The 21,619-nt window shown below is 38.3% G+C and overlaps 1 protein-coding gene across 2 annotated transcripts; it reads right to left on the minus strand.

Annotated features, from left to right (window-relative positions):
- Window positions 1-297: 297 nt before the first annotated feature.
- Window positions 298-20,217, minus strand: PRMT9 (protein arginine methyltransferase 9). 2 transcript variants are annotated; one of them, XM_061991739.1, is made up of 14 exons: window positions 20,136-20,217; window positions 19,689-19,740; window positions 18,905-19,117; window positions 18,254-18,402; window positions 16,912-17,148; window positions 15,680-15,847; window positions 13,745-13,847; window positions 12,457-12,563; window positions 8,533-8,725; window positions 4,012-4,195; window positions 2,812-3,520; window positions 1,332-1,485; window positions 801-923; window positions 298-623 (listed from the first exon to the last, which is right to left on the minus strand). In XM_061991739.1, the coding sequence occupies exons 3-14, from the start codon at window positions 19,088-19,090 to the stop codon at window positions 408-410; spliced, it is 2,529 nt and encodes an 842-aa protein (XP_061847723.1). In that variant the 5' UTR covers window positions 19,091-19,117; window positions 19,689-19,740; window positions 20,136-20,217; the 3' UTR covers window positions 298-407. The 2 variants fall into 2 exon arrangements, with proteins under 2 accessions (XP_061847723.1, XP_061847724.1); XM_061991740.1 differs by having other exon boundaries at window positions 19,689-20,200.
- Window positions 20,218-21,619: the final 1,402 nt, after the last annotated feature.

Below are 21,619 nucleotides of genomic sequence, written 5' to 3' on the forward strand. Positions count from 1 at the left end.
AGTTTAACTCATTTTGCTGTCTTAATTGCTGAAAAGCTTAGTAAGTATGCTTGACCACTCTTATTTGATGTTTTGCTTTGATGAGAGGTCTTCCAGCACAAGCCTTAACACATCTCCAGAAAACTGCACCACTTCACTGAAAATGCCTTGCTGAAAATAACTTGTATTTCATGGAGCATGGTTGTGGTTGGGGTGAAGACAACACTTCCCCTAACTGTTTGGTAAGATACTGTTACAGGGCAGGTTTTAGTGCAGCAGTAGAACACCAGTATCTACTATTAAAGCAACACCATCACCTTTTTGATCAGTAGATAAAGTTTAGACTTTAATATAAATTAGTATCAGTGATGTTCTAAAGTCAATTTATGCATAGATAGTTAACCACACAAGTTTACCCATGACATTCTTCACTGTTTAACAGTAATGCTAATATTGCTTTTGTGGTGTTGAACATAAAGCTTAAGTTCATCTCCCACCTCAACATGGAGGGGCTCATCAAGAACAACTGCAGCTTGTTTCCAGTGTGAGGACTCATCAGATGTATTCAAGCAGTGGTCTTCATCTAGATGTATGTGATACCAGAAGGGAATTGCAGTGACTTTGCCAGACTTAGAAATTTGTACCTAAAAAATTTTTAAAATATTAATTTAATCAGTTACACCCTTTTCAATGAAGCAAGGAAATAGAAGTGGTTTCAATCTATTTCCAAGATGCCTGCAAGACAAGTAATTCCTGTACTGAAGTTCTCAGCCAAGGTAAGCAGTTAAGCTGCCTTCTAACTATATAGATGCGCCACTCACCTTCACTTCTCTGCTGGAGCTGTTCACCAGAGGGTTCATGAGATCCAGCCTTAAAAGCTCTATGGGCTTGCTCAGAGGTACACATGGTAACGTAGAGAGATCCAAATATACATGAACAGGGACCTAAGAGAGTATACCATAACTTCAGGCATCTATTAATCATGAAAATGTTCAAATACTGAATCATAATTCAAAGTTTTCTAGGAATTATTATAATGACTGAGAGAGAGAGCCAAAATGCAAACAATCCCTTTTGAAATGTGACTCTTGGGATACAAGGTGATGAAGGAGATAGTAACAGCACAATCACTCTTCTGTACAGAAACATTGTGTCTTTCATTACTCAGATAAAACATTTGTTTTTGAGATGGTGGGGGAGAAGTTACCTATTTTAGTTTATTCTTAAGTATCTGTCTGGTCACATGAAAAAGTTTCAGCTTTTCAGTTTTCTTGCAGTTTACAGCAAAACAAGAGAGCTAGACAGCTGCAGGCTTTGAAAGTGTGCCTGCATGACACTCACCAACTTCCTACCTTAAACTGGTTGATAAAAGGGGCTATGTTGAACCCAAGTGTTGGTTCTGTTCCTTGAACAGCACTCTCCAGTAGCAGAGACTCTGATTCTACAAGCATCCCATATACCAACACATACTGTGGGAAAATCTTCCCTCCACTGTGAAGTAAACATCTGTAAAATGAGAGAGATTTCACTCTTCAGGCCTGTCATCCCACAGTAATGAAAGAACGTGAACTACATTTAGGAAGCCATGTGCTCATAAGCATTTGAGTTTGATCCCATTTGACTAGATGGCTCTATCATAAAAAACAAAAACTGGTTGCATAAGACTAAAACTAACTAATTTTTTCTCAGTGTCAATATTGGAAATGGCAGCACTTAAAGACAGTGGGATTTATTCACAGCACTGACATTTAATACTGAAGGAGTAGAAGAAATGTTTAATAAAACTGAAGTCAGGGAGTATATACTCTTGGGGAGCCCTGGTTAAGGAGGCAACACACCCATAGGGGAAGAAAACCTGGTGGGAATTTAAGTCACCCTCCTCTGAGTGTTTAAAGCTGACAGCAATACAGGAGACAGCACTTTTTCCTGGAAAAATGCCTTAGCCTTGCTGGGTCTCTTGCTGCAGAGTACTCGGGCTGCTAAGAGCAGCAACACAAAAGAAGCTTTAATTCACCATAATACCAAACACCCCCAATTCAATACAGAATGGTTTAGGTTTCTTTTTCCTATAGCAGACCTCTTTTCAAAGGAATGAGGTAGCAAAGTACTGCGTTATGCCAACAGATTTCGATTCTGGCAGAAGTCAAGGTAATTTCGCATTTGTTCTTACAGGAAGAAGTATTTCAAGTCATCCAAAGATTTATTCAAAACTTAAAAAGGTAATGAAAGTAAATTGTCTGGAATACTCTGCCACCACTAAGCATGAAAGTGAACAGATTCCCTGGCACCACCAAAAAAAAAAAAAAACTTGACGTACTTTTTTGCCACCCATTTCCATTATTTTCTTTCCCTTGCTCTGCGTTCCTTCCCACCACTCTCTGCCCTGGGCAACAGCTAGCTTTCCTGCTGCCTCCTTCGCTGTTCTAACACGTATGTTTGCCTTTTACCAGCACCAGTTTGTTCCAGTGGCAGTTTGACACATACAGAAATCTGGGCTTTTCTAACCATGCATTAAAAAAACACCTCAGTTATTACTAAGATGTTGGCTATCCTGGCAACTTCTCACAGACCAAGCAGTAATATCTTCCATTCATATTCTTGCATATAACATATAAAGATGTCTATGAAAGTAAAATCTTAACACTCCTTTAAAAAGATGCATGTATGCAATGGTTACACCAGAAACACTGGGAGGTTTGATCTGTTCAGAAAACAAGCTTTACCTGCTCTATAGAATCAACATGACATAGTTTTGTGGTCAGGAGGAGTATTTCCCAAAGCGTTCAGATAATTACATATTTTGAAGAATTCTTTTGTCCATTTGTACTCTACCTGGATATTGCAGCCTTTTCCATCACCTCCTGCTGGATTAAACCTGATGTCTCTACAACATCTAAGATAATAATGCTCCACAGTTTGTCTGATTTGGGTCTCTGCAGCACCATGCTTTCGTCTTCTAAGTGGCTAAGCCAAAACTCTAATGTTTCCTTAGGGAAATGGTTAGCTTCTGAAATTACATTAAGTGCTGCCTGGTGCTGTTCTTTCTCAATAGAACTGTAGGCTCTAACTGGTCCGAGTTTGCCAGCTATAATTGGCAGGATGGAGAAGCCTTCAGCTACATCTAATATGTACAAAGGATTAGGAGCCAAATCTAGAGAGCTCTTGGTTTGACTCTCTTGGAGGTCCATTCCACTGCCATGTCCATCAACATCCATGGACTGCGAATCCTTATTTGGATTTAATGACAAGAGCACCTTACTCATGGCAGCTTTAAAGCATTCATGGTACTGTACATCATTCAGCAGGGCTATTTCTGTGGATTCCAACACACAGACTTGACCACTACCATCCTGTTCACTTGTTGTCTGAAGACCTGCCAGTGCATTGCATAATTCAGCCTCGTTGCCCAAACTCAATGTGTTGTCTCTATCACTCAAGTCCATCCTACACTCTGAAGCTAAAGAAATCTTCTGGATCTTCAAGTAGCAGTCTTGGCAGCAAACTTCCATCATCACAGTATCTCCAGTCTTCACAGAATAATCTTGGCAAAACAGCACAACAAAAGTTATATCAATAACTTTACAGCAAACATTGCTGAAGCAGTCACACAGTGCTTAAAAAAAACCCAAACGACAAAATGAGAAAAAAGCATTATCTCATTTCTTCATTAGTTGTTACTAATGAAAGAACTGTTCTAGTCTGTAGTCCACAAGCTGAAATCTGCAATGATGTGTTAACATTTGCCTTAAACTGTCTTGCACTAGGCAATGCATTTTATTCAGTATAGAAAAAAATCCAATTTAATGAAAAGTGTTCTCTCAGATCTTAAGCAGGTCCCTTCTCTGATTAAGGGCAGAAGCCCACAAACAAGCCCTGACGCAGACTCGGCACTGCAGTCCAGAAACATGATCAGGAACTGTCTCCACAGCTAAACTGTTTTTCTTCTAAACTTGTTTGCTGTCACTTCCTGACTTAACCTAACTAGGTGAAAACAAGTTAATGCATCGCATCAAGAAAGTTCCCAGGACATACCATGGAGGCCCTGAACAGGGAAGACTGCCTGCTCCCAGCAAGTTTCCTCACTGGGACTTGTAGACAGAGTGTGCTCATCATCAAGCTGTAGTACAAACCACACCACAATAGCATCTAGCATTCCTCCTTCAGTGACAGGTAGGCTGAGCTTCCAGGGCTTTCTAGTTGCAAGGCTTTTCAGCTCCTGATCAAAGTGGAAAGATGGAAAAAATAAGTGTGAGAGTTTCTATCCATAAGTAAAAAACCAGTTTTTATTCTATTAAGTCACCCAAATTTCTGCACCAATCCATGAGGGCACCCAACAGAAACTTGAAGTTAACAAGCCATTACAATACGTATCACTAGCATAGGAACTGACTTACCACGGTGCAATTATCCACATGCCCAACGTGCATCCATCAGTCATAAAAATCAAACATGCCTATATCTAAGGATGTATATATTTAAAACCACTGAAAATGGCAAGAAAGGCTTTAGATTGGCAAGGATTGCATTATGAGAAATAATAAAACCAGAGACAGATTTTTGGGCTGGGTTCAAGCCAATGCTTAGGCACAAACTTCACTTAAAATCTGTGTTCAATCAGTTCTAGAAGTACTGTATGTAAACACCAAATTTGCTTGGATTGAGGTTTGCTAAAATCACTACAAAAACACTAAGTCAAACATCCCTGAGGATATCTTCTCTGCTACCTGGGCTATAGACTTTGTGTAAAAACTCAGGCATGTACAATTTCACTACTGGGAAGAGCCAAGATCTCCCCTATAGGGATCAGGTAATTAATTCTCCAATACTCCTAAAAAATTCTGACTATGTAACAGGAATTAAGTCCTCTTCTAAGCATAATTTATTTTGCTCAGTAATTACATTCTGCTACCAACATTCACAAATGTAAAAGGCCTAGCCCTAACAGACAGTTCTGGCATAAACCAATTAACAAGAGGGCAAAGGACCAAAGATTCTCTTAGTCACAACCATTCTGCTTAGTAACAGCCTTTCCTAAACATTTATTAGCTTCCTGGTCTCCATATGTCAACATTTGTCCTCTCGGAAGTTTCAATCTGAAAATACACATGACAAAAGAGAAGTTCCATTCTAAGAACACAAGTAGCTCTCACATGCTGCATTTTTAGGTTTTCCCTCTTTATTTTCACTGTGTTCTCCAAGAGTTTGTCTACCTCTTTTCTCACAATTCAGAGATGGCTGAACAACGCACATGCTGCATTTACTGGATGCTAATAAAGTTCTTAGTAAGATGCCACTGCTCTTCAACAAAAGTGCTTTGCTGCTAGTCTTTCTTTCTGTACATGGTAGCATTCTTTCTGTACATGCTAAAGTGGAACAGAAAAGAGTAACAAGTTGAAGCTTCTCTGGCAGTAAGCCCCTAAAGACAGACAGCAAGAGCACAAGCATGCACCTGTTTCTCAGTTTCTGGGAAGTTATACCTGCTTAGAAGTGTATTTGGTGTTAAAGACTCTTCCTGATTATTCCTCAAAAGCAGCTTGCCCACAGTTTTCATCCATTGTTTCTTGTGGCACACAACTCTTGAAAACTTACTTGAAGACAGTTATTTCAGTTTTCTCTGCTCTCTACCATGCTACTTATCCCATATCTGTCCCTCATATTTGTCCACTGCATAAACCTTTTTCTGTTTTTTTATGACAATTACAGACTCAAACAGCTCTAGCACATCAGGATGGCAATTTATCAACTAGTGTAGTTAAAGAGACAGCAAAGAAAATACAGCAATGATGCAGGAATACTCAGTAAAAAAACAAAACAATGCTAACTCACATTGTCCTGGCTTAAGCTGAGCCGACAACAAAAGCCCCAAGCAATCAATCCCCCTTCCCCATGCCTCCCATAGGATGGGGAGAACAGAAGAGGGAAAAAGGAAAAAAAACATTTAAAAAAATAAATCAAGACTCATGAATTAGGACAAGAACAAGTATAGTAACTAAATTAAAAGAGAATATAATAACAGTAAGAGAAATAAAATATAACAATAGTAATTAAGAGGAAAACAAACAAATGGAAAAAAAACAGAAGGAAAAAAATTAAACCTCAAACAAACTAAAAAAAAAAAAAAAAAGTGCTCACCACTGCCCAAGCACAGATCCACCCCTCACTGCTAGCTGTCCCCAGTTTCTATACTGGACATGACATCCTATGGTATGGAACAGCCCTATGGCTAGTTTGGGTCAGCTGTTATGGCCATGCTTCCTCCTAGCTCACATGGACTCCGTTCCCCTCCCACCCCTGCAGTCCTGCTAGCAATAACCAAAACATCCCTCTTATCAACATTCTTTTCAGCCTAAACCGAAAACACAGTCCTATAGCAGCTACTAGGAGGAAATTTAACTCTGTCCCAGCTGAAACCAGGACACACATTTACAACCTCTGAATGAGAAAAAATCCCTTGCATTAAAAAAAGTAAATGGGCATACAAAGAGAAGGAAAAACTACAGAAAGAATGCAGTTATCAAGTTTCTATGTTTTATCCAGAATTTTTCAAATATTACAGTAACTTCTCATGAAAATTAGGAAGAGTCAAAATCTGTAATTGTTGGCAAGAGCACAGTTCCTTTAGGGCCTGAAAGTAAAACTAAGCTTTAATTACTGGCTGCTGAGGTAAACACTCACTTCCACTCCCAGTGGCACTGATCTGCTGCCAGCAAACATGCGCACAGGTAGTATCTGGCTAGGTGCAAGTGTCTGGAGCCTATGATTACAGGCACATCATGTTCCCTTGCCTGGGAGGAACTGAGCTGCTGCTGTTACTAATAGCACTAATAAAGTAAGCAACAGAATGCAGCTGCTTCTTTTTTTTCTCCAGTTTTTACTTCTTATCATCATTTCCCTGACCTGTACTAATGTCTTCGAAGCCTCCTACAACTCAGTTTGAGAAAGATTGCTATATAATATTTTAAGCCTTTTTCTCAGTTCAGAATAAATGCAACACCCCTCTCATTCTTTGAAATACAAGTTTAGAAAACAGGTCTCTGAAATTACCTTACTAGTGCTAAGCAATTTATCTAAATTTCAATCTTTAGTAGGTAATTCTGCTACCACTTGAAATAAAAAAAACCCCTGCTATCCTTACAAGAGGAGCACAGACTATTTTTCTTTATTTTTAAGCTGCGCTGATTGAACACACAGATATGTTCATGACAAAACAAACTCAGTCACTCTCAGGTTCCTTGAAAACTTTTCTTATTTATTTTTAACCTGCACTGACTGAACACCCAGTGTGGCCACAACAAAACAAATAAGAAAACCTAAACCGCTCAGGTTCAAAGTAGTTCTAGTGTTTAGAACTGCCATATTTGTCCAGTGACAAAGTAACAGCAAGTAGTAACCAACAATTTCAAATAAACTAATTGTTTTTTTCCCTTTAAGATATCTTACCAATTCATGACAGAACACTCTATTAGTCTAATAAACTTCAAAGGAGGAGTTCTGAAATACAGTTTAAAGAGCAAAACCCTTCTTTACTCTTTAAAATTATCTTTACATGTTTGCCTGCAGGCAGATGATTAAGAGTAGGCAACTCTCAGATGAGAGTAATAGTTTCTTACTGATGTTAGAAGCAGAAGCAATACTAAGTCACAGAGAAATTGCTCCTAGTAGTATACTGAAGAGTCGTTTCCTATTTCATTTTTAATTTCAAGATGTCAGACCAACCAACTAGGAAAAGCTATTGATTCACAAATATTGAAATCCCTGACCAAGCAGTAGCCAAGAATAATTTTAATTTATATAACAATCTATTTTCAGCTCTGAGTCAGTGCTAACTCCTTACCACAGTCAATGAGCAAGAAAAACACCAGAGATCAGGTGTATCATCTTTTCAGCATGTTCGTCTGTGAGCAGCTGAGGTTGTTGTCTCACGGTTCAGGTCTATTTAATATCCACATACAAATATATTTTGTGGAAAACACAAAAAAATGCTCTCACATTTCAGAATATCCTATTACACAAATACTGTAAGATACCAAAAGAGCTGAAGGGTGGAATCAAACTGCTTGGATAGGATAAAATCAGTTTTTCATCTCTCTTCACTTTCACGCTTATTCATCAACAGTTACAGACATTTTTATGCCAGATGTAAAGCACATCCTTTCTTTTTTGTCTCCAAGAGTTGCTGGAAGACTAACTTCAGAGGAATAAACTACGTCAGCTCCACAACTGCATAAACCATTTAAGATGTCTCTGCTGTATTCTTTCTCCTCCCTGAGGCTGGCAGTTGCTTAATCCTAGGGTGAAACAGTTTAGTTCCCTAAACTATGCAAAACAAATAAAAAAAATCTCCACCTTCAAAAATGCACAGACTGTCATCTGATGAACTACATCAATACACAACTAGATAAGTATCAAAACCAGTGGAGGACTTCAATACAGCCTTGCCAACTTTGCATCTATGAACTGTTCTGAAATTGAACTCAGAAAGCAAATAAGGTACAGGGCTCTCATTACTCATAAATAGATTACTTACAAAGGATGTAAAAAAACAAACATTACCTGCAGATTGTTGAAATCTACTGTCATTATTTGACAGGGCTCTGTCAGAGGTAAGTAACCTCCAGGAATACGACTGAGCTTCTCAGTGGTGTAAGGTTCAAGAGTTTCCTCTGAGCCCAGAGAAGCATACGTTGGACTAAAGAACTGCACTGAATCTGACAAGCACACACCAGCAACTTCTTGCATTCCCACCCTGAAAATAAAGGAAAAAAAGGCAAGAACTGAAACTACAAATAATTTGACCAGCAAAACCCAAAGGAAATTCTTCCCAGGCTGGCTAAGTATTTTTTGATGCACAGACTGTAAGAAAAGAGAAACAAAACAAATATTCTGTGAGGTTGCATTTAGAGGGTCTCTAAAGCACAGAAAACACACATGGCTTTCAAGAATCAGAATTGATTGTTGTCACTAGAAACTGAGAAAAAAGCCAACCTACTATGTCCTTCATTACAGGCCACAGACTTTTTCCCCCTTAAGTACAACTTACTGCGTCTTGATAGAAAACTATAAAGAAGAATATATCCTGTAATAAGAAGAAATAGAGCTTTTCTTGTGCTGCTGCATTAGATAATGAAGGTTTTTCTTCCTGGTGAACAGAACAGCAAGAACAAAGATAGATAGATAGATATACAATACAAAAATGCATTTTTGAAGTCTCTTTGGCATAAAACTTTACTTATCAAACCAAATCTATTGTGGAATAAGGTATTTTTCATAGTTCTACAGATGCAAAAAAAATTTCAATGTTGATTTCTTGGTGAAAAAGGCTTTGACAACTCACAACACATGTATCCTTTCTTCTAAGTCATAAGAGCACAGGTTTCTAGAAACAACCTTATACAAAAAGCTTCAAAGGCAAAAGAATGTTGTAACTGTGTTAAAAAAAACCCAAACAAACCTACTTACATACACTGTCCATCTCCTAGGTTTGAGGACTTAAGATATAGCCTCATTTTCAAAGTATGAGTCGGGAAATTACGACACAAGTCCCGCCCAAGCTATACCTGTCTGTGAGTCAGTACTTCCTCTTTTAAGTGACTGCTATCAAGTCAACATTCTTACACTGATTTCTAGCACTCAGAAGTTGAAATGACAACTAGTTAAATTTCTGTTTCTAGAATTATTTTTAATCTTCAATCACTTTCTCAGGAAACTGCCCTCTGCCCTCCTTGCAAAAGATCTCCCTACAACTAAGCCTAGGCAGTCGTGTCCTTGAAGCTCTGAATTGCAGAACTGAGTTGCCTTTTGTAATAACCTAGATTCTTAGGCAAATATATTTTGACCATTATGCATAGCTAAAATACAAAACTGAAATGGACTGTGTATTCGGAGGACATTCTCTAGCAATAAAACTGTATGTGAACTACAGAAAGCACAAAGTAGTAAATACTTCACAATAAATATTAAAAAATACAGCAACATTATCAACAATTGCAATCTTCCTACCTGCTCAGTGAAATAACTTGGATATTTTAGTAACATGGATAAGAACATGTTCTCCTTCATTTGAATTTTAAATAATACATGAATTCAAATGAAAAACTAAAACTAAATCAGAACAGTTGCTGCTTTTGTGGAAGAGATCAGCAGATTATTATATTGTCGTGAGTCCTTCTGGTGTCAATACGTATGCACAGGCATATAGACACTTTATTCCTCCTCTTTACAGGGCCTAATTGATTAACAAAATTAAAAGAAAATATCTAAAACCTGCAAGTCTTACAGTGACTTAATAAATTAATCCACATTCTGGGATATTTTGTTCAAAATTACTAAATGTAGATGCACTAAAGCAGCACACCTATGTTCTCCTAGAACATTATTTTACGATTACATACGACTCTTGAAAGTCACCTAGTTCAAACTGTAAAAACAGTATGTACTACACTCTGGTATCTTAAAAGTGTCATGCAAGTCTAAATTTATCCTTAGTAGAACTCAAGTCTTTTCACAAGTTTGTCAGTTCATTTGTTCTTCTGGAAGTAAGACCATTTCACATGGATGTGAAACAATCACTCCAAAGAGAAAGTAATGACTTCAGTAGAAGATTAAAGCTAACTATTAAAAAAAAAAAACAAACATAACATCACAGAAGAGTTAGGCCCTATAGTCTTTCTAGGGAACATCAGCAATGGGTACAAGTAGCACCAGCTACAGTAAAGAAACATCGCAATTATCACTAAAACATGAAACTACAATAAGGGGTAAACAAAACTTTTGTAAAATTAGCTTAAGTGCACCAAAAATAGAATTACAAGAAAAATGGTATGATTTATCTAGAATTTCACTATATTTAAGGGGGGAAAAAAACCTCCACAGCTTAAAAATAATCAGTGCACAAGAAAATCAGCATAAAACTGCTAAAACAAAGGGACAGAACACAAAGCCGATCAGATGAGACAGGTAAGTGGTTAGCAACAAGTGGAATGGAAGGAGATTCCCTCCCTCAGCAAGGTGAATCAGTGTTTGATGATAGATTACACACATTTTTAAATGTACTTCAGAAAAAAAAAAAACCCTACTCCACATCTACTTATAACTACTCAAAAAAAAAAAATCATGATGAAAAGCTCAAAGAAAAGTTGTATCACATGTAGAACACACACTATGTTAGATGATAAAAATACCAAGAGAAAAGAGATACCTTCACACTATTTCATTAGGCCTACTGCTCAGAAAAAAAAAAAAAAAAACAACTCCTAAACCCAGTTTTGCTGTACATCATGAAAACAAAGCTAATGTAGACATATGCATGAGAATAATTCAGCGAGATCTGGATAGTTAAACCTGAAAATAAGCACTTAGCATTTATTAAAATAGACATGTGTTTTTACTGGAACAAAAATAGATCCCAAACTATCAGGGCAGGAAATTCAGAAGTGACATTTTTCCTCTCTCTGCAGCATATAATTATTTGTTGCAATTGTTTCAGTCCTGCTAGTAACCTGACCTTAAGCTATACTGTAAGAATGGATTATTAATTCAACAAGCCAAAATTAGAGTATATGAACTTTAATCCTGTCTAAATTCTTTAAGGAACAGTCAATGCCATGTTTCAAGGCTAAACCCTATCTTCTAACTGATGAATCATTAACTTCTAAAAGTTCTTCTCTGACTATCTACTATGGGTACTTCTGTCTCTTTCTTGCCATCATCCAGGTTTACTGCATTAGAAAAGTCACTGACAAAGCTTGGCTATTTTTTGTTCAATACACTGAAGCTCCTGTAAAAGTTAGTATTTTCTTTGTCTTCGGCAAGATTAATACAAAAAAAAAAAAAATACATCACATCCAAACCTCTCGGACAAAGACTGTCTCCATCCAGGAATACTGCTCTAGAAGACGAGAATAAAAATTAACATAGAAGTAACTGATACACTGCCAGAACTGGTCTCAGCAAAGAAATCCTATGGTGTGCTAGGTCAGAACTAGGTGAGGCACACATTCAGAACGATAATGCTAGGTAGGGTTAACACTTAGGCTTTACAAAATCCTGTCCTCATCTTCTTGAGAGGGTTATATCCAGAAGCAAGGTATGGAGCAGATTATAAAGCGGGTAAAATGAGGATAAAGGTCAAGTGCTAATCCAAGATTCTCTAATACAGAAATTAAGAAGTAATTTTACCATTAAGGAATTAAATTTCTTTACTATGCAAGTATGTATTAAGGGCATGTATTTCATTATAACTAAGAAAGAAGAGGTTCAGATGAAGTGACCCAGAAAGCCTGAACCACAAAAGCAAGGCAGGGGAAGTGCCTGGAAAAGAAGTGGAAGGATAAGAACAGAAATATGTTTAGTAAAACAGATCATCATCCATTCAAAAAAATAAACAGAACAGCAAACAAAAAATACTCAATAAAATCCAGTGGTCATGCTTTCCAAATAACAAATATAAGTTCAAATTGTGCTAGAGTTTAAACACACCTGTGATGTCTACGTATCTCTTTGCATTCCACTGCCATCCCAAATATTTTAGCACTTGCAGGAATAACTCTACCATAGTGTGCAGTAGTGACATCTTGGTTTTTAGGCTGTGAAAACATGAACAACATGCAATGAGACAATATGCTATGTCTACCATTAATGCAAAGCCTAGGGTTATATATTAATGACCATCCAAGATTATATTCACAACATCAGTAAGTTCCTACTGACTAGTAAAGTTTCTGGACTTTGTCATTCCAGTCGAACATTAAAGGAGTTCCTTAAATACTGTGTTAGAATATATCCATGCAGCAGCTTTACTTTTCAGTCTACTACTTACTCTATGCGATTCTAAAAGTAATTTTTCATTTCTGTCCTGTTAAGAGTATATTGAAACATTTGAGGACCTTACCTTTATGTATCATTCCTATACTTAACACTAGAGGTCATCAATTTCAGTTTAACATCTGGCTGAAAGCTTTTGTATTGTAAGACTTTTCTGTTTTAAAGTAGTTGGAATCAAGGCAACATCGAAGATAAATCCGTCTAACTCATAAAACTTAACAGAAGTTAACCTATAAACACTCCTTCTCATATTACTCTGCTTAATGTATACTAGCTAAAATGCAAAATACCTAAAGTAAAATCCAAGGTACAATGAAATTGTTTAGTTTTCCAAATAAGTTCGAAGTTAGTAAAAATAAGTCAAGAGTATAATCATATGGCACGTTCACCAAATTGTAATTGACCGTTCCCCTAGTGTTACGATCAGAAATAATTCTACTGTAATTCAGCCTTTTCTACTTAAATTGACATGACTTTCTGATACTAATTTGTATCTCAAAACAATCAGGTTGTAATAAAACTTTCAGGAAAACAGTGCCTTTAAAACACACACAAATCCCTTTGGTGTCACTTAAAAGGAGCTGGGGCAGGGGAGGGAGGGGAAGAAAAAAACCAAGTGGACAGTGATAAAAGAGTGAACCACCTCTGTATGACAGAAGGTTGTATCAGGGAAACATGCATTGCAAGTACCTGCCTATTCAGAACAGGAGCTTACCCAAGTACAAAGTATGCAGGCTGCCTCATTGCCTTTTACCAAAATCAAATTCATAAAACAAACCAAGATCATTCATAAAAAAAAAGTAACAGGAAAGAAGTATTTACAAGACAGTTTTTTCACCTAAGTCTGTGAATGTGGGCACAGTACACACACACATATATATGCAATAATATACATTAGACAATACAAGCATCCCATTTAAATGGATATACCCGCATCACCTACCTTTGGTTGTAAAAGTAGATGTTCCCAAGCATGTATCAAGCTCTCCACAATTCCTTCTCCAAATAAACCAGCATCAACTGTTTCTGTGACAACCAAGGAAACTCTGGATAAGAAAAAGAACACCATGAAATACAACATATAACACACTCTTGTTAACAGTCATTCAAGAAAACACTCACGATACAAATATGATACAAACATGAGCTAGAGCAAAACTTTTCCCAGTGTTCTGAAGTTCTAATAAAGATGTGCAATTTAAATCTTCCAACAGATTATGTGTTTTGAATTGCTGTTAAATGTTACTCAAGAGGCAGATAAAAACAAATATGAGCAAGAGTTTACCATAACACTTCTTGTTCAGCATTTATAAATGAATTGTGTGGGAAGAATCTAGTCAAAACAGGAAGATGGTTCAGCCTGAGCATGCAGGCAATGACACTGCAGAATATGTATTCTGTCTGAATCTTGTGCAAGTGTATGTATCCATACATGTGTGTCAAAAATGAATTGGAAAAAAAAACCCCAAAACTATACTCAAAGCACAGTAAAATTACACTGCAGACAAAAAGAACCCAAACCCCTAAATCCTTTGGACTTAAATCAACAAAATATGTCATAAGGGAAGACACTTCCAGATAAGAAACAGTTTATTCCTGACAGGTGACATCCAGTAACTCATCTTACACACTAAGAGGATACATACAGTCAGTTACTGTAGCTCAGCTGACCGAATTAGACAAGGCTTGTCTGCCATGCTAAGCCATGGAGGCTTCAGTGTTTCAGATCATGAGCCTTTACCAGACCCTTGACTGTTAGTAATTGAAAGTAAAAAGGATTATTTCCCTTCCACATTTAATCTGCATCCCTAGGAGCAGTGGGCTGAAGTGATAAACCAGTCCTTCACATATACCAAAACCAAACAAAAAACCCCTCAGATTTCTACTAATTTTCTGCCAAACATGTACAAATTCTCTTGAAGAACTCCTGCTGAATGGGATAGCGAGCAAGGAGGAGCCGGGCAGCATAAAGCCTAGATCACATATACCAACAGCCTTAATACTGATCAAATTCTAATTTGCCAAGAGCAATTCTAAACTGTTGATTCGTCCCACTTGCTCTTCCTATGCTTTAAGAGACTTACTATTGGAAAAAATAAGCTGCTTAATTTTCCAAATCACATGGATATCTGTTACATAGACAGGTGGTCAGATGTGTATAGACAAAAAAAAAAAAAAAAAAAAGCCCAATCCAAACACAAACCTGTTCCCACAAGACAAATTCCAACACCGACTGAATTTTATACCGACATTTAAAGCCACACTCAAAGCCTTATGGATTCCTCCCATGAAAAGGCGCTGACAATCACAGTAAGAGTCAGCTCAGCCAGCCTCCCAAATGCCAAACCCAGAAAGCCATGCACATCATGTGGTACCTTCTCACCTCCCAACACAGCATCACTTTCCTTAGGGAAATATACAATACAATTACAGAAGCAAATGTGCAGTTGCAGGGGTGTGGTATGTCTCAGAAACAGTTATCTTTTGCAGACCCTGTTACAGGCCTCCATCCTACTCAAGGGCTGCAGAAGTGAGCAACAAGTTTTTAAGTATAAAACTAAACTAAAATTACTTTTATGATGCAATAATCAAGTTTCTCTTTTCCTACGGCTGCAATATAATTGCATATACCCCAAAGTGCCCACCACTCAAGAACTAAACTTATGACACCTATCTACTACAGATATTATTATCTAAAGAACATGTTAGCATTTCTGCATTGCTCTACCAAAACATAAAAAACATGCAGAGAAACATTTCACATTATGGGTAGTATCATAGGCAAAGCTATTTCCTGTTTAGGTCATGTGGTATTTTGTATTTTCCTGAAATTAAGAACAAATGAAAAGTAACATTGCAACAGAGTGCAACAACGTACCTTTCGGGTATGTGCTTTGGAATTTCTATATCTAGTGATTTCAAATGCAGAAGTTTGATCTCTTTTTCCATATTATTTGCTGCCACTACATCACGGGCAAGTTCATACATGGTTTTTGATAATTCACAGGCATAAACAGAAGATGCTCCTGCCTTTTTTGCAAACATACTAAAAAAAAAAACAACAAAACCCAAGAATCAAGGCGTTTTAAGAATCCAGCTTAAATCATTTTAGGTAAAGCATAGCAAGACACTGAGTTTTCTGAAGTTCTATTTCTGCATCTGCTTCCCATTTCTAAGAAAGAGTTCAAGGCTAAATATCATCATTGTCATAGAATCATAGCGGTTGGAAGGGACCTTTAGAGATCACCTCATCCAACTCCCCTGCTCAAGCAGGTCCACCTAGATCAAGTCGCATAGGAATGTGTCCAGGTGGGTCTTGAAGACCTCTAAGGAAGGAAACTCCAGACCCTCTCTGGACAGTCTGTGCAATGCTATGTCACCCTCACAGTAACTAGTAGTTTTTTCTTATGTTTAAATGGAACTTTTTGTGTTCCAGCTTCATCCCATTATCCCTTGTCCCATTGCTAGATGCCATCAAAAAAAGGGATGCTCCAACCTCCTGACATCCACCATTTAGATATTTGTAAATATTAACAAGGTTCTCCCTCAGTCTCCTCTTTTCTAGACTAAACAGCCCCAGTTCCCGCAGCCTTTCCTCATATGACAGATGTTCCAGTCCCCTGATCATCTTGGTGGCCCTGTGCTGGACTCTCTCCAGAAGTTCTCTGTCCCTCTTGAGCTGGGGAGCACAGAACTGGACACAGGACTCCAGATGAACTAGTAACTATGGTATCACACAGGTTGGTACCTTGAGACCTATTATTAAAATACAGGTAGCACAGGGATACTCTCTTAGCTATGCTAAATCCACTCTCTACTAGATTCGATATTTAAAGACAGGACACATCACCACTAGAAAACTGAGTGATTCAATTTACACAACAGTTATTGGCACAAATGGCATCTGCAACAAGTAATTAAAAAAAAAGTTCCAAAAAATACTACTAGACAGTAACCTCGAGAATCGGATTTCTGAAAGCTTTGTTTTGTTTCCCAATTTTTGTCTCAATAAAGGCTTAAAAGTAAATATTTTTCACCAGCAACTACATTTTTTTAAAACAAAAGATATGTTTCTATTAAGTCCATGTTAAATACACACTTACAACACACCTCAGAATTCCTGTTCCTGTTCCAATATCAAGAACAGATTTGCACCCTGAGTGGACAGCGTTCTCAATTGCTTTTAGGTAAGTAAAGTTCCTTTTGGTATCGTTGAGCATGATGAAGTGCCAGCGTTCCACAAGCCAGTTTGCAACACGGTAAAAATTCTCCTTTGCATCAGCAAAGTCTGGGTTAAGCTTCACTGCTTTATGAAAATAACCAGCTGCTTCATCTCTAAAGCCCATTCTAATAGCAAAGGGAGAAAGAAAGAGAAAGCATGCATTCAGCTGCCAAGCATCTGTAAGTATGGGTCTGTAAAGAGGTCTTACATCAACTAACAGACAGTGGAAATATTTTGCATTAGGTAGAAAGAATATCTTTAGAAACATTGATATTACCTTATGAAAAGGAACAATTCACAGCTCTAAATGAAATAACTTTAAAATTCAAAGACAGTCCAAAAATAACACTGTGTGCATGAGTCTACATCCACTACTGCACCTGTTGACAAACTAGAAAAGGTTTTTTAAGAACTTGTTGTAACACTATGACAGCAGCAATTCTGCAATCTAGTCTCTCAGATTTTCCAGTCAAGTGAATACTACAAGCCTCCAAACTGCTTCAAAGTATTTAACTGGAACATACTATAAAACAACCACATTTTGAATTGCTAGTGCTTGGATTAAGTGTCAATTTTAAAACTAAACTGTAAACTTGAGACAAATTTTTATTATCTATAGTTTAGTTTCAAAATCAGACAACACTGAAAAATCCAAATTCTATGTAATGCAAGAAACGTGTACATTTTAACCCAATGTTGCGAGAGTTGTACCTTAAAACAGACACAGTTATCATAAGAAGCAAATGTAACTAGAACTATCTGGATCCATGACCTATGACATCAGTCTTAAAATTCCAGTCCCATACAACTGTAGAAGCCTGAGGAACAGTAAAGCACTATTTTTTCCACTGTTTGGAAGAAGCAGAAAAAGAACGCTTTAAGAAATAAGACCATAAGTTCAACCCATTTAAGAGTGGCCCTACACAGTACAGCATACACAACCAGCTTCTTCACTTAAAAGGTCTGTTATATGTGACCTAAAGGACCAGAATTAAAAGATGGCATTCAGAGGCAATAGCTCTCAGGGATCTAACAGGAAAGAAAGCAAGATCTAGGCTACTCTAAGCTGACAAAAAGATGTTTTGCTCAACAGCACACACTATGTGGCATTAAGCATGTGTTGTGTTTTCTTCTTTTAAGCACGTCCTGTGTGCTCTGTTGAATTGGGCCTTATTAACACATAATACTAAATGTGGTCCTTACAAAATCTGAATATACACGAATACAAACCTGAAAAGATGTTCTCCCATACTGTTACATATCACTTCATCATTCGGATACAGTTCAAGTGCTTGTTCATAACAGTTAAAGAGATCTTGGATCCGTGACAGAGAATCTAGCTCTTCTGCCCATTTGAAGAGAGTATACTGAAATGTTTCCTAGAAAATAAAACGTACACCACTGAGTTGCTGGTACTTACCAGAAGTAAGAAGCTAAGCTCTGAAAACATCTAGAGTTATCCTTACATGCACCTGGAACATCTTCATTTCCCTAAGCAGCAATATATATTTATTTGCTATTTTCCTGGGTTAGCTGGTTCTCTTGAAGAAATAAGCTCTCAGATATCCAGAGAATCATCACCCAGCAGTGTATACTAAAAGCCTGCATATATATTAATGCCTGCTATGCTACAAGCAAATACTAACAAAGCCCTGTTTTTATTAAACTTAGTTGACTCATATAGACCAAGTCTATCAATTCCCTTCCATATGCAGAGAGTTTATTAGACGTGTTATTGTCTGTCTCTACTGTTTTCTGCTTTTATTTTGAAGACTAAGTAGCAAAACCTGTTACAACACATCACAAGGACAAAACATGTCACCAAACCTCAAGAGGAACACAGTAAACTGAATTGTTTCAAGCAAATCAAAGAGCACTTACTTTGACACTAGCTTTTAGCTCAGGAGCTAGATTTAGTACCAGGAGATAGTGAGCGTAGGCAGTTCCAAAATCCTGCTCCTCTAGGCAATGCTGAGCACTTAGCAAAGACCTGGAAACCAACTCCCGTCTGCCAACCTCCTGACCACCTCTGTGGTTACAACGAATTTTAGCGTTGGAGTTGGGCATTCTGAAGGATGTCAATACTTGCTCTTTCTAAAAAACAAACCAAAATAAAAAACAAACACCAAGAAACCCTATGTGTACAGTAGGCCAAAAGAGTTGCACACAAACCTGAGAGATTAAACATTTTAATTTGCGCTGGCATTACTGAAAACATCCTCCCTCTCCCTAAACCCTAAGCACTCAAAACCATAAACATCTTAGTGCCATTGCTAATTCCATCAACTTTAGTACAAGTGTTCACCATTCAAAAACAGGCATCACATTTATGTTAGACTAGGTCCTGGAAACAGGATACACTTCCTCACTTTTTAAAAATCAGTTATGTAATATGTATTTTAGCATGTCTCTAGCCAAACAGTTCTGCACACCGCAAGTTCATGAACTCATAAGTTTCATAATCAGCCAAAGTCTGAAGCTTAAAACATTTTCACTTCAGTAACAGTATCTTCCTAAGTCAAAGACTCCCAGAAAAAGAGCTCAGTTTATTTTACATAAGGCAACATGACTATTTTTCCCCCTCAAGAAAATGTTAAGAGTGATAAAAATCAATATGTATGCTCTTATAACTGCCTTGGTGATCATTTTAACTTTTAATGCTTACCTATATAAGACGGCCTAATACTGCTTTCGGGACTCTCAGATGTATCCTAAAGCTGAGGAGAGCAAAGGTTAAACGGAGAGGGACTACAAGGAACACAGCACCACCAAATATAGGCGCTCTTTTTTTTTTTTTTTTCTCCTTACACGACCCCCTCCCCACCATCAAACATCAGCCACCACTGAGCACCAGTAATTTCCACAGGGGTCCGCAAAACCCGGGAAGGCCCGTACGGATTTGGCTGCCCGGGGACAGACAAGACGAGAAGATCGGCTGCAAGCGGCGAGGAGCGCGGAACCGCTAGAAAACCTCGCAGGGCGTACCGCCGCCACACCCTGCTCCACTCGCGGGGAGAACGCCAGGGCCACTGCCCCAGGAAGCAGTGAGAAAGGTTGGAGGAGGCTTCTCCTACGGCCAGGCCCGGAAGCCGAACGCCCCTAGGGCTATCACCTGCTCAGCACGGGCCTGGGCTCCCAGACAGCTGAGGTGCATACTGTAGGCCGCCGCCATCTTAGCGCCGGGCAGAAGCCAGGACGCATGCGCAGTGCAGCCGGCGCAGACCTGGGCGTCAGCGAGCGGCGGCGGCCGCCTTCCTGCGCCGTTGGCGGGCGGACTCTGAGCGATCGGTACCTGCTCGCCCCGTCCGCCGCCTAGCCTTGAGTAGTCGTCGAGACATCGCTGCCGCAAGGTCAGGGTCCCGCTCGACTCCGCCCGCAGGGCGGGAGACGTGCGTTTGCTTAACGGGCGCGTTCAAGTACCGTAAAGCTTAACATGAGATTAAAAATAATTCTGTTCAACTTGTGGCAAGAGGTTCATCCTTCAAGGTTATTTTGGGTTTTTTTTCCCTGCAATTTTAAGGTGTAAACGTTCATTTAATTTTTCTTTTATTTGGTTAATGGAACTGATCAGATTTACATGTTAAGAACAAAGAAAAGGAGTGCCAGAAGCTAGTATTACAGGAAAGCCAATGTTTTGAAAGGTGACAGCTTTATGCAAGTAAAGGGAAATTAATAACTTCATTGGCAAGTAAAAGATTTGAGAACAGTACAGACAAAACTCTGCTAACTATTTTTTCAATGTTAGTTTTCTGGTTACTTTTCAAGTTAAACATGAATTTATTAGAAACTGTCTTTCCACTTCTTCATATCTGTATAGACCTGTGGAATAAAGGTATTGTCATTGTCTGCATTCTTTCTGCATCCACATCCACTCTTTAAAAGCGGGATGATCTTTCGAGGTCCCTGTGTTTCTGTGGCAATTCAGCTCATACAAGCAGAGGACTAGAAGTGACCCACAGGAATGCTAAGTCCAGTCCCATGGTATTTGATGCAGTTCAGACCTGCTCTGCAGATAAAAAGTAAGACTTTAAATGTTTACTAGATGTAGTGCAAGAACTTGCATGCTGTATAGGCAGTGCCTATGACTGTAGTTATGGTTTTCCTAAAATTTAATTCCACTGTTGTTAAGTCCCAAGAATGACAGTTGAGGACAATGTTCACACCACCTAGTTTTAAGTCAGAAACAAGTCCTAGTTGGTTTGGGCCTTTGGCTAACAACTCTGCTCTACTGCAACAAAGATTGCAAGAAGCAAAATTGAGAGGTTTGCTTGAAATCTCCAGTCCCTTATCTCACTGCCTCCCATGCCTATGACACCACTTAGCTTTGCCTCCATGGAGCCTGGCAAGCTGCCTGCTCCAGGAAATAACCATGTGTAGGCTGCTGGAGTGCAGATCTTTATGAGAAAACGCAGAGTTCATTTGGTCTTGTCCTACTTCTGGGAAAAGAACATGCCATGTCATTGTTTACTAATTATGAAATGTCTGGAAGCTGTTCATCTTTACTTTCCTTCTCTAAAGCACAAATGCAGCTCTTCCAGGCTTTTACAGCTGAGGATGTTACATATGCTTTTACTTTTGAGAACCAAATGAGTACCA

The sequence above is a fragment of the Colius striatus genome, chromosome 3 (assembly GCF_028858725.1).
Source record: "Colius striatus isolate bColStr4 chromosome 3, bColStr4.1.hap1, whole genome shotgun sequence".
In the NCBI taxonomy this organism is placed as follows: domain Eukaryota; kingdom Metazoa; phylum Chordata; class Aves; order Coliiformes; family Coliidae; genus Colius; species Colius striatus.

Coding starts and splice junctions, on each gene's coding strand:
- PRMT9 (XM_061991739.1), bottom strand. CDS start 19,090: ATGCCCAACTCCAACGCTAAAATTCGTTGTAACCACAGAGGTGGTCAG. Junction 17,149..18,253: donor ATGGGAGAACATCTTTTCAG/GTTTGTATTCGT, acceptor CTTTGCTATTAG/AATGGGCTTTAGAGATGAAG. Junction 3,521..4,011: donor CCCTGTTCAGGGCCTCCATG/GTATGTCCTGGG, acceptor TGTTTTGCCAAG/ATTATTCTGTGAAGACTGGA.